Genomic DNA, 13,732 nt, shown 5'->3' with positions numbered 1-13,732 from the left:
AAATCTAAAAGCAAGCTCAGTTTGCACTAAAGATTTTGTGTACCATTTTATTTCATCTTTCATCATGAATTATGAAGATAACAACTCTTTCTAATTTACCTGAAATGGTGGAAGCGAATGACCCTGATGGTGAGCCCTCTCCTTCATAGGCATATGCTCTTAGGTCATCCTGTGCCAGTAAAGGCGGTGCAGATCTCACCACTGGACTAATAATGACCTGTTGGACTCCAGTTGTTGTAGCAGGACATACTGTAGTTGTACATGTTTTCAAAGAACATAACATTTGTGGGATGCTTCTTCTGTGTTCTAAAACTAAACCCTCTGTAGTAGCAGTAACTGCTGCTATAGAACACCTCTGAGGATTTGCTAGAATGCTTGCTTTGTGTTCTAAAACTACACCCCTTGTGGCAGTTGCAGCTGCTACCACAGAACATCTTCGAGGGTTGGTTTTAAGCTGACATTTATCCTCTTCACTGCTCAGGAAACGAACAGTTCTCCCTGGCAACTGTGGGCTGACAACCCTAATGGCCTCATCCCCAGTAGTTGAAGGTCTTAAAGCAGTGACCAAATGCTTTGTACCTGTATGTATGATGGCAGTAACTTACTAGTTCATTTAGGTGAAACTGTCCAGTACTTAAATTTTGTTCAATATGGAAAAATGTAGTTAAAACCTTCAAAACTTCAATTCTATAAGTGAACTGTATAAACTAAGATTTTTTCACTGTGATATGAAACCTGGTAATTTTGAGGCTATTAAAGATGTCTATAAAAAGTATAGGTAACCAGGAAAATAACAGTTAATAACAAACAAACCTTCTTCTCTTTGTGTTTTTGATTAATACAAATGGCACTAGGAAAGCTGAACCTTAGAGCTGAGAAATACAAAAATAAGCTGCAGGTATACCACCGATTTTCCAGCACTCTTGGTTCCAAAGCCTTGCCGGATTAACCATTTTGCCGGACCAAACGTGGTCATGTAATAATAATTCATCAACACACCTCTAACCCACTAATCATACATCTCCCATGTGTCAGTATACAATGGACTGCTAGAAATCTAAATTAAACAAATATCAAACGTAATCTAAATAAATGAAATACAGGTACTTATACACCTGCTAAGGACTGAGGTGCTCGTCAGCTACAAGTTTCGCAAATTTGTCCACATACTCGGCAGCTCCTTTGTGGTTTGCAGACCGCTTTTCTCCTTGCACTTTATTCATGGAAATTCCATGACACTTCTTGAATCTTTGAAGCCATCCTTTACTATAGTCATGCTCATGTAATTTAAGTTCTTTATGGAATAACTTAGCCTCGTCCATTATCATGCTACCTGACAAGTCCACTCCATTACTCCGATGCTGTTGAAACCATTCCATCATCACTTGATCATGCTCAGTACTCTTACCATCTTTCATGGTTTTTCTAATCGTCATTTGCTTCTTGGAATCGCTGCCTGCCCAGAATTTCAATATTTTCTCCCTTTGCAACTTTATAGCATAAACAGTTGATGAACCAATACTGTGGATGTCACACAGCTTATGCAACGAATCACCATGGTCCATTTTTTCAACAGTTCTACTTTATCTTGGATCGACATGGACTGGTGTTTACGTTTGACACCACGACTGACACACTTATAGGTCTTAGAAGCCACAGCTAGGGTTAAATTTAAGCAAAATAAGCTAAGAATTTCAGAGTTGTGGTATCACCACCAACAAGTGTAGTGTAAAGAATGTAAATAAGCACTCCCTACACACAACGCCATCTGTGGCCGCCCAGTAAACTAGCCTGGTGGCCGCAGTAATTTTAAGTTCCCTAAAGTAATTTTGTCTAGACTAAAGGAGATGCCGAAGCAATTGTTGCCGGAAATTCGGTGGTGTACCTGCATGTAAGCAATAGGAGCCGTCATGCTGATGGGAAAGACTCTTTTGTGTAGAATGCAAGTAAGCTTGCATGATACAAAGCTTTGCCCAACTCTAATTTATGGAGTAGAAACCCTGTTTTTCAGAGCAGATAAGTGAGAAGTAGAAAGGAGCAGAGATGCATTATTCATAGAGTATAGTTGCAATTACAAAAATAAGTAAAATATGAAAAAAATGTGTACCATAGTGTGAAAAAATTGGATACATAGATGAGAGTCTTTCAGATTGTTTGACCATGGAGGAAGTATGGCAGATTGTACAATGGTGGAGATCTGTAGTGGTTCAGATGAAGTTGATATAAATGTGGTACACCAAAGGAAAGACTAACAAATACAGTCAATTGGTTTGAAGTAGAGGTATTTCAGATGAGAATGCTAGGTGAATGATTTTTGACTATAATGGAGGCAGAATCTTATTACCCACACCAACTTAAGTGTAGAGAGAAAAGATTAAGTGGTTTGATTAATGAAGAAGCTTTTTGCCCTTGAGCACACTATAAACAAAATGAGAATATGTCATAGTAAAATGAAAGGTTGCATGCATGTGATACAATCCCCATTAGTGAAAATGAAAAAGTTATAATAAATGGACGGATATTAAGTTGATGTAGTATGCAAAATGTACACACTCATGCAAATATCTTTTTTTAAGTGCTGCAGCCAAGTAGGCTTGTTCGTACCTACAGGGGTCACAGCAACTTGTTTGTTCGTCTGTTTGATCATAAGTGAGTCTAGCATGATATTTTCCTCCTTTGTTATCAGGTTTTGTGGGTTGTCTATGATTGTCTTTACTTCCATTGGGGTTCCTTGTGCTCTTGTCACACCAAAAATACTCCCTGAGCATAATGATGCTACAGGAGTATCTAATGCACCTGTCAGCCCCTCTACACCTCTTGATCGTACAGCCACACGTGCTGCACGAGACCGTTGAAGGCAGATGTTTAGCAGGACACCAATCAACACTGAGAAAAGAAGGAGAGTCTACCATTACAACAATAGTTTACACAACAGCAGCAGCAAGAAAAGGTGACTGTGAGAGAGAGAGACAGAATTGTAAGAAGAGAAAAAAGATCTAAAATAAAAGTAAAAATTGGGAGGGTAAAGAGAGAGTGGATATTAGTTTGTAATTTTTACCGTCAATTCATTTTTATAGGGCTCCTTCGGTGCCAAGACTGGTCCAGGGTAAGATGAGCTTCTTTGGGGCTGCTCTGCTTTCCATCCACTGATAATAATAATGCAGACATTAAAGGTCACTTCATGCTCATAGCATTAATGCTTAGAGGCAGGGTATGGAGCCCACTGAAGTGGATATCTTCATATTTACATACACACACACACGCAAGGTTTACCCCAGATGCTTCACATGCCCTGATTCAGTCCAATAACAGCACGTCAACCCTGGTAAACTACATTGTTCCAATTCACTCTATTCCTTGCATGCCTCTCACCCTCCTGTTTATTTAGGCCCTAATTTCTCAAAATCCTTTTCACTTTTATCCTTTCACCTGAACATGCAAGGAGGGTGAGAGGCATGCAAGGAATAGAGTGAATTGGAACGATTGGGTATACCGAGATTGATGTGCTGTCAACGCACTGAACTAGGGCATATGAAACGTCTTGGGTAAACCATGAAAAGGTCTGTGGAGCCTGGATATGGATAGGGAACTATGGTTTCAGTGCAGTCCATTGATGGCACTTTAAACCCAGTATACCGCATTGTTCCAATTTACTCTATTCCATGTACGCCTTTCACCTTCCTGCATGTTCAGGCAACAATCGCTCAAAATCTTTTTTAATCCATTCTTCCATCTCTAACTTAGACTCCCATTTCTCCTGGTTCCCTTCACTTCTGACACATATTTTCTTTGTCAACCTTTCCTCACTCATTCTTTATAACCTCTGTCAACCTTTCCCCGCTCATTCTCTATATCCTCTTTGTCAATCTTTCCTCATTCATTCTCTCAATATGTCAAGCCATTTCAACACACCCTTTTCTGCTCTCTCTATCCCTTTTTTCATTACCACAAATCTCATATACTTTCATTCCTACCAAAGTAGCATACTTACATGGACTTGATCCACCCAATATAAAATGGAGATAATTTTACAAATATACATAGATCACTGATAATGGTAAACTGGAAGTGCAGCCATAAAGAAGCAAGTGAGACAAGTGGAACTGGAAAAAGTGGAAAACTACAGGCAAAAATAAGTTGAAATAGTAGATAAAAAAATTAGAGGAAAGCAAGATTAGATATACGGAAAGCCATTCTTAAAGATCATATGAATGAATGGAATTAATAAACTGAGTGAGATGAGTAGGACACAGTGTAAGGATATGATCATTGAATTACACATGTTCTATCTGTTAAGACTGACATGGCGTGGAGTAACTCTGAAAGGCTGCTCAGTGGAAAATGACATCCCATATATGAATTTAAATAAAGCAATCAATCACTTACAACTGGAAGCAAAGTAAGAAGCATAAAACCCACTATGCAGTTGTAAGAATAATGACTAGCAGAACATACTGGTAAAGAAAAGGCAACGATGAACTATATACTATAAGAATAAGTAGTGCAAGAGCTGTACATCATAATAATTATGAAGCCTACCAATAAGAAGTATAGAGAGGGTGAGAGCTGCTACGGCCATGGGTGCAGTGAGAGGCTGCATGCCTGGTGGTTGCTTAGCCCATTCACAATTGTCTCCTGTGAAGGTTGGACCACATACACAATAGTAGCCAGGTCTTATGTTATAGCATGTGCCTCCATGAAGACATGGCTGAAACATACACTCATCCAAGTCCTGGCAGCTGAGACCAACCAGCTGCTGACCTGGCTCACAGCTGCAAATCAATATTTAACCTTATTGAAAAATTTATAAATGATACTGAACTACTTCATACTGTGCATAAAAAAGTTATTACATAATTACTTTCAATTATATCTAATAAAATGTATGCAGGTCAATTTTTTCTTTGAAAGGTAGCTAATAGGACATTACTGGATGTGTAAAATGCACTGTCCCCTGTTACATTTCTATGACTTCTGAAAATGAAACTTCCTCATTGAATGACATACTGTACTTTGTCTATGCACTGTTATTTATGTCTATTTATTTATATGACTGATATACTTTCACTTACAGTAACCTGGAAGTACAAAACAGATATGATACCTTGAAGAAAGTGACGTTTTTGAATTTTACTATGCAAAGGAATTTATTATATCAATGAGGACACCCCATGAAGAATTTCAAGGATGAAATCTAAAGGGAACTAACAGATTCTTTAAGAATATTAACTTGGAAGTAGAATTCCTGTACTTTTCACATGTTACAATGTTTGAGGAGGTTCTAAGAAGTAATATGTTACAATGTTTGAGGAGGTTCTAAGAAGTAATATGTTACATTGTTTGAGGGGGTTCTAAGAAATAACAGAGTTAAAGCTGCAAACAAACTGGCTCAGAAATTAAACGTGATTTAATGAATGCCAAAAAGGTAAAGAGAAGAGATGTACCTTAGAAAAGTTACAGAAGACACATAAAAGAAATAAGTACAGTGGAAAGAAAGAAAGAACAGAGAAATGAAAAAGGATATGATAATTCCAATTATTCTATGAATATCAAAACAAATGATCAGTTGAGGAACAAATAATCAGGATGAAGGATTCTCTGTGCAAGTTCCAGAGGGGGGAAAAAATGAAAAAATAAGAAGAGTTGAAAGGAAAGTTTCAGGAAGGACTCACTATAAAGTACATGTTACCCCTTCAGGAAAGAAAAGTCCTCACCTGCATGTTGCATGTCTCCAGGAGTTATGGCAGGAAAGAGGAGGCAAACAGGTGGTATTGGTACAAGGTTCAAGCGCAGAACAACCTTGTTCCAAGTTTTCTTGGATCATCACGTGTCCCCATCTTGTCCTGTTTACAGAAGGTGCTACAGGGAGGGAGTGTCCTGACACACGCAAATCATCAATGCAACCTGTTTGAATTATTATAAATTCACATTCATTAAATAAGCTAAGTACATAAATACATTTATAATCATACATATTATACACACAAACACACATAACTTGAAAGAGGAAAACATCAAATATGACAAGCCAATCTGTAAAAGTGATCATGTTGTGCTGGTTTTTGAATATGTAGTTAAAGAGAATACAAATGCAGGAATGCAGGCTCAAAGAAAAGACCTAATTAAGATTTGAGATATAATCATAGTATCTGCACAAAGTTAAAACTTATATGCACAAAGGGTTGAGTTCTCCAGGCATCCCTAAGCTAGCAGTCAGCTGTATGTAAATTTTACAGTAATTATTACTACGTAATGCTGTTTTTGGTTTTATTATTTTACATTCTTTTGTTTGTAAATATGATAACATTAAACAGCAAATTTTATACCAATATTAACATTATAACAAGTTTGACGACATGCACTCAACCACTATTATGTAAATGTTTATAAAAATCATCAATTCGTGATACTTTTTTGGGCTTACATAATTTTCTACATACTTTTGTTCATAAATGAGGTCATTTCTTCATCTGTTCCTAGCGCTAGCTCACTAATATGGGAAATGGTGAACATGCAATTTTTTTTCATACATGAACAAGTCAGCACATGCGGTCAATTTTCTTGAAATCTTATCATAGTTCAAATTTGTAGTATGTCACTCCAACTGATATTAGCCAATAAACTTGCCCTGGAAGAGGATGTGAAATGATGAGAAGTTTGATGTCTATTGCTATAACACTGCAGTCTGCCACTCACCATCTTGGAAGTCATTGTGGACTGCTACCAGGTTAAGGCCTATAAACTCCTGGATTCCACCTAAAGTCACCCCATTTTCCTTGTCAATAGTAATAGGCATGGGAGGTGCAACAACGACAGCCTGCATGTCTCCATGGCTGGTGGTGGTAATTTGGAATATCAATGTTTCATTTTGTCGCCACCCATCACCATCATCCACTGAGATGATCAGGTTATGTCCATGACGACCTACTTGTATCATGTGCCATGACCCATCGCCCAGTGGGAAGCCTTCTACACATACCTCCTGAACTGACCACTCTGCCCCAGATACTGATGCACATGCTACACCACCACGCAACTGTTGTAAACACAAAGATTTGTTAAGGAGAAATTATACATAATTTTCAAATATGATTAATAATGGCATAAATGTGACCATGAGCTAGTTATACTGAGGTTACACCATGAGACATGAGCTTACGTGCAGTTCTAAGGCACATGACTGTTGGCTGGAGGCTAGTTGCACCAGGAGACCATTAGGGTGACCACGTGCCCTAACACGAAGTTGCAGTGTCACTTCATATGGATCTGGAGTGAAGGACATTGCTACTTTCAAGTAAGAGGCTTGACCAAAAGCAACTGGAACAGTAGCTGTACTGCACTCAGGACCAGTCCATCCTGGTTGACAATCACATCTAGGATTGTTTAGGCCATCTACACAATGACCCCGTAGTCCACAGGAAGCCAACCCATACCCACATGCGATCTCCTGTGGTCTACAACCCATCACACTCCCACTACTGTATGCTGGCTCACCCAGGTCAACCAGCTGAAGAACAAATCATTATGTCAGAATGTTCATTAGAGTGGTGATGGAGACAGTAAACCTATATGCTTCTGTTTTGTTTTCTGTACTATACAGATATTTTTACAACATGAAAGTGAGCTGGGTCAAACTACAATTAAGTTGTGGATCATCCATGTAAGTTAAAATATGAGTCATAGAGGCTATAGTGGTAATTAAAGAAAAATATTTTTAGCAATGCAAAGGCTATTGGAACAAAATGTGGTTTATATATTTGTAAATTTGGCAAAAGGCACAAAATACAAATCAAATGGAGAAGGAATGATTCTAAAAAAGATGCTACCTCTCCATTGACTGTGAGATGAGATATGCAGCCATCCAAGGCCTGATTCACTAAGGTATTAGACCATCCAAAGTCTGCAGAACGTAGAGACTGGTGGGCAAGGCCACCCAGCTGGAGGGGTAACCTGCTGCCCCAACTCTCTGTTACATGAGTATCAATCCAAGGGGCCTTTGCAATGCAGTGGGCATCACTGGTCATGTTACTCATCCAACCTCGTCCACAGAGGTCTACCATCAATGTGACACCCTGTTGAAATAAGATGAAAACACCAAGAAACCATATATACCAGATATTGATGAAGTGGAGAAATCTCATCAAATCAATTTTTGTTAGTGCTTACTGATAATACAGTACAAGCGCCATTCATAGCTAAAGATAATCAGATGGATGCATAAATGACCTGTGGAGGATCAACTGTAATGTTTCTTCCTTATTCAATTAAAAGTATGTCATCTACATCAATTATCTGGAATATACAAAATCACATCAGATAGATCTTGCTTTATATCTTATAATTACAGAAGCAATTACACTACACACTGAAGATGATACCTGAATGTTGAAGTGCAGGTGAAGGGTGTGCCAAGTGCCAGTGTTCAATGTGGTGTTCACCTGTAGCTTCATTGATCCTCTCATCCCTTCCACTAGCACCTGTGGCCTCCCACCCACTAACTGTAATGCCACCATGGGTAAGGGTGGGGAGCGTATGTGGGAGACAGCTGATGAAAGGGGTCCTGAGTAAAGGATTAAAGCATCTGGGTGAAGAGTGAGGAGACGCAAGGAAAGAGTAATAGGGAAACAGGGTGGCAAAGGCCGAACCCATGCCCAGCCAGCCCCTGAGAAGGTGCGAGCAAGAACTTTACACTGTAGCCCCCAAGACCCACCTGGACACACACATCTGCAGAAGATAACAAAAGCAAAGAAATCAGCAAGTCTGATTTCAAAATATTAGTCCAAAGAGCCTAACTCAACTATCAAGAATATCTACTTTTGTCTGTCCATCACTGGAAATATGAACAGAGAATTTACAAGAATACCTGGCCTTATCACACTAATCTGAAGTAAAATATATTTCCTGCAAAGTGCTATACATGAACATTATATGAAGTGAGAAATATGATACAATGGTATCTGAGAAAAGTAAACAAATTCCAAAGAAGCAAATTGAAGCATATGCAAGGTGCATGTATAAATAAGCTAAGCTGTATGGACCAGATCTGTGTGGAGAAAATGTTGGCATCAGTATTTTTGAGAAATACAATTGTGCATGTGACATTTATTAACTGAGAAAAAGTCACTGCAGAAAGCTTACAGATACTACTTAGATATCTGTACTACATATCTTGTAAGCAGTAGCTGGTAGGTGGGCACCAACCAGGGAGGTATATTAACAGTACTACCTGCCTGGGTATTGGGAGGGTTATTGGCAGCTGCATAGTAAGCCAGCATTTCAGTGGTTGTCAAGCTGCACTCCTCTGATCCAGATAGCTGTCTCTTCTTTCTGTTTCACCCACATGTGGAATGCTGGCATTCTATCCACAAATATGCAATCTCTTCTTGCCACACATAACACCTGACAACATTTAACTCACACAACTCATTCTTTGTAACTCTAGATTTTCCTGCTGTGACTGGTATGTGCTAGCCCTGCCTTTTGGCAAAATGGTAGGAGCAAGAGATAAAAGTAAAAGGTAGGGACATTAGACAGGAGCATTAGGTGGATGTAGTAGGTAAGAACATTTAGGTGGGAGCATTAGGTAGAAGTTGTAGGTTGGAACATTAAGTTGGAGCTCCTGCAGACATGCACTTGAGTTGCCCTCTTCCAGTGGCCTGCTAAGGGTGAAGCACTAAAAGGCTAAGAAGTGGCACTGGACCTCACCAGCCATGGAGACTCTTTTACTGCAGCCATCTCCTTGAGGGAGTTTCTGAAGGGAACGGGCATCAGATATCTAGATAGATAGATAGATTTGGTACAGGAGAAACATGAAAAGCCAGTTAAACCATTTAAAAAGTTTACACAGTTATTGTAGTTTATATTTTCATCAGTATAAACATATAAGTGGTAAAGTAAGCTTCTAGTATTTTTGGTTCATTTTATCATTTCTTAGGCATATTCTGTCTTTCTAGTTTTGGTAATACTTTTCCAATTTGTTTAAATATACATCAAACTGAGTCAGCATTTACTTTCCTTTAGGGTTATTCACTAATTTTGTTTTTTGCTGACATTCCTAGTAATTTCTACCATTTGTATATTTTTGGTTTCAGAGTTTTACTGCTCCTCAATTTAACATGTATTTTCTCATAGCTACTTCCAGCATGTAACAATTATGCAACAGTACATACCTACTTATGAATGTTGGTGAGATTTTTCCAGAAACAGGGTTAGCACATGATGCTTAATGCCTATCTTGTTTGCTTCAAAATACTGTTGCCTTCTGTAGTCTATTCTGTGTTTATCTGGGACTGTTTTCAGCCATTTGTTTTGCTCAACTGAAGGTGTTAGTGTTTACCTCTTTGAGTTTCTTATCTCACTAGGCCATACACAGAAGGCATACATAGATGAGTATCATCTTTCTTAATGGGTTCTAAAATATTTTTGTTTGATGAATTTTTGAATACAGAATTCTTGGTTTTTAAAAGTGCATTTATAAGTTTATATGGGTTGGGGTGAACAGGCATTACTGGAGTATAATGCTAACTGACAGGTGTACAAGAAAAGGTTGCTGGATGTACATGAGTGGATGTGAATATCTGATCATTTCATGGTAGAAACAGTTGTGAAAGTTTGTAGTAGTTTTAAGAAAAGAAGAAATGACATGTGTGGGGAAAAAAGTGATGAAAGTAACTGAGCTTGAGAAATAGGTATATGTTTAGAGATATTGAAAGTAAATGAAGAGGGGCCATCTGTTGAAAGTACATGAAACAAGGGAGTGGGCAAGGAGTGGAAAGTAAGCAGTGCTTACATGTGCAGGTAAAAAGTGTAATATGAGGCAAGGCAGTGGAAGGTTACATAAGAAAGTTAAGCTGTTAGCGTTAGAAAAGAAAGAGGAGTATAGATGGTATCTATAGACCCCACAACTCTCAGGCCAAACATTACCCCCTTCATCTTTGTTCCATTCAGAGCCAAAACAACCAGGTTCCTCTCAAATCACACATAGCACTATCTATCCCTTCTTATCATCCTGTTTACTGCCACCCATTCACTCTAGGCACTGATTTTTTTTTTTCATTTTAAGTGAAATACAAGTAAAAACAGTAACTACATGAGATCATTCATGATAATCTCAACTGATTACAGTGACTCAGATATGATTAAAAGAAAAAGGAAGTCTACTTCTCTAGAATCTACCTGTCCATATAGTATGAATAAACTAAAAAAGATAAAGAACCACAACACTGAAGCCAGTCAAAAAGACAATAGCTAACTAATACTGCAGTGCCCAAAGAAGAGAATATCAAAAGGGTACTTCATGTCTCATGTCTTCTTCATGTAGACAGAAGTCAATGTTATAAAATAATCATATTCACCTCCTTTGTTTTATGTTGTGTTAGCATATTTTTCTGAACTTAAAGGTTAATCAATAGAGAAAGAAGCAGTAATAAGATAAATGATAACTACTTTATGAAACAAATCATAAAAAACAATTTCAATACAGCACAAATGTATGCTATCTGAAACAGTATGAATATATATTTTGAGAATATCACTTAAACTATCACTGCTATGAATCAGCATGCTGAATTGAGAAGGTTATTACAAAATAAGAATATGCACCTTTCTGAACCATCTTGTTTCTACATTCCTTAATGTCGCATAAACTTAATGACAAACCTTTGATTGTCTCATTTGCTTCTGTTTGTTTTAACCCAAATGAAAAGCCACTGTCTCTCACCTGTTTCTATTGTCCACCCTCACACAGCGGCCACCATTTAGGCAGGAAGTGGGTGTGCAGGTCTCATCCCCATAATGTGTACGGGTGCGGCAGGCATAGGCTCGTGTTAGGCGTGGTGTCACTAAAGAGGTCAGGTTGGTGTCCACCACCTGTGGAGGATTGTAGTAAGTGTAGTAAATCATACCAGCTTCAGTAACTTTTGATCAGAAAGCTCCAACCATATCCCATACTCACTAGAGCACGGTAAATGCCACAAACATTTCCATTTGTAATGAGATTGAGTGAAGTCAAGAGAATTTAACTCTCTCAGCAAGTGGCTGTGGCTAATATGGTATCACTCACACAATGATTATCATAACTTATTGCTATAATATGCTTGGTAATTATTCATACAAATGCCACATGCTCTGGTAAAGCATTAAAAAAAATGATTACCTCTGGTATGATATACAAAAATAATACTAATGATTGTTAGAATGGTATCCTTTAATAAAGTTTTCTGCTAATCAAGCTGGTATATTTGATGAATACTAGATAGCCAGACTAAGATAAAAGAATACAGAGAACATTATTTTGTTAATACCAACAATGATGTATTTTGCATTTGCCTCATTTAAGATGTCTTTTGTGTTTAGTTTTGTTAAAACTGTGATTTTAATCTCGATAAAGAGACAAGGGAATGGTGAACAATATGGTGAAAAAAAAAGAATATGAAACTTGAATATAATCTGGAAAGTGTATATGACAGTAGGTAAAAGTGGTCACGTGCCTGATGATTAAAATTTTTCTTTTCTTTCATATCTTTATGCTGTTTCCCAAGTTAGCAAGGTAGTGCCAGGAATTTGCTCACATCCATTCTCTAGCTGTCATGTGTAATGTACCAAAACTAGACGAAAGTAACTTTTCTGTTATATGAGGTGAGTAAAACATACTAATTACAGATGCATGAGTCACACTGTTATAGCATAATTAGCAAAATATATATTGTGGGACTGGGAGTGATCATGTTAAAAGGATCAGTGAATCAACTGTAGGTGAAGAACAAAATAAAAAGGGATGTGAAGACCAAATCTTTCACTTACACAAGTAGAAAAGAAATTAAGAGAAAGAAAAGGAAGTCTAGATTTAAAAGATGAAAGCAATGCTTGTTGGAGTTATTACTGGTGTTAGTGAGTGGTCCAAGAAAACTGAAGGAGTATGTCATGGTTGTATGTTTCTCATCTTGGGTATCTAATGTTTTATGGATGAAGTATGATAGTTAAGTCACTGTGGGAAGGAAACTACAGTAAACCCTTGTGGAGTCACACCTCTTATCCTTACATTTTAATCACACTGTAGTAGTTTTTGGTTTTCCATTGCCACTTACACTTACTTACTCTTTGTTAATCCATAATTCTTTAAGATACTTCTCATAATGTTCTGATAGCATGTTTGGCATGATGTGAACTTCTGATCCCTTTCACTACACAACCTTTGTAACTAAGTACTCTCAATTCCCCCAGATGGTACTTACAGTCTATACAAATATTTTATTTTTTCATACTTAAATGCTGTTTTCCCATGTTTCCAAGGTAAAGACTCGAACAGACAAATAAAGGCTGCATCTGCTCACATCCATTCTCTAGCTGTCACATACAGTGCACCAAAATCACAACTCCCTATCCATGACCAAACCCTAAAGACCTTTTCCAAGGTTTACCCTGGCCATTTCACATGCCCTGATTCAGTCCATCAACCCCAGTGCACCACATCATTCCATTCCACTCTATCCCACACACAACTTTCACCCCCTTGTATGTTCAGGCCCTGATCACTTAAAATCTTTTTCACCCTATCCTATCTCCAATTTGGTCTCCCTGTTCTTGTTCACCTTAGTTCTGACACATACAACCTCTTTGTCAACCTTTCCTTACTCATTCTCTCCATATGTCCAAACCATTTCAGTACACCTTATTCTGCTCTCTCAACCACTCTTATCACCAAACATCTCTCTTGCCCTTTCATTACTTACTC

General features: G+C 38.0%; 1 protein-coding gene across 1 annotated transcript in view; it reads right to left on the bottom strand.

Moving 5' to 3' along the window:
- The window catches only part of LOC139746151 (putative neural-cadherin 2), a 126,650-nt gene that overhangs the window by 2,435 nt on the left and 110,483 nt on the right, over positions 1-13,732 (bottom strand). Inside the window, exons 17-25 of the mRNA XM_071657016.1 lie at positions 11,720-11,868; positions 8,379-8,724; positions 7,827-8,072; positions 7,160-7,507; positions 6,697-7,036; positions 5,715-5,904; positions 4,540-4,772; positions 2,605-2,886; positions 100-579 (exon numbers count right to left, since the gene is read on the bottom strand). Coding sequence (XP_071513117.1) covers positions 100-579; positions 2,605-2,886; positions 4,540-4,772; positions 5,715-5,904; positions 6,697-7,036; positions 7,160-7,507; positions 7,827-8,072; positions 8,379-8,724; positions 11,720-11,868 — 2,614 coding nt within the window. The remainder of the gene's footprint in view (positions 1-99; positions 580-2,604; positions 2,887-4,539; positions 4,773-5,714; positions 5,905-6,696; positions 7,037-7,159; positions 7,508-7,826; positions 8,073-8,378; positions 8,725-11,719; positions 11,869-13,732) is intronic.

This window comes from Panulirus ornatus, chromosome 64 (genome assembly GCF_036320965.1).
Source record: "Panulirus ornatus isolate Po-2019 chromosome 64, ASM3632096v1, whole genome shotgun sequence".
In the NCBI taxonomy this organism is placed as follows: domain Eukaryota; kingdom Metazoa; phylum Arthropoda; class Malacostraca; order Decapoda; family Palinuridae; genus Panulirus; species Panulirus ornatus.
Note: the sequence above shows the minus strand (reverse complement) of the source record. Positions and strands in the feature narration are given on the sequence as shown.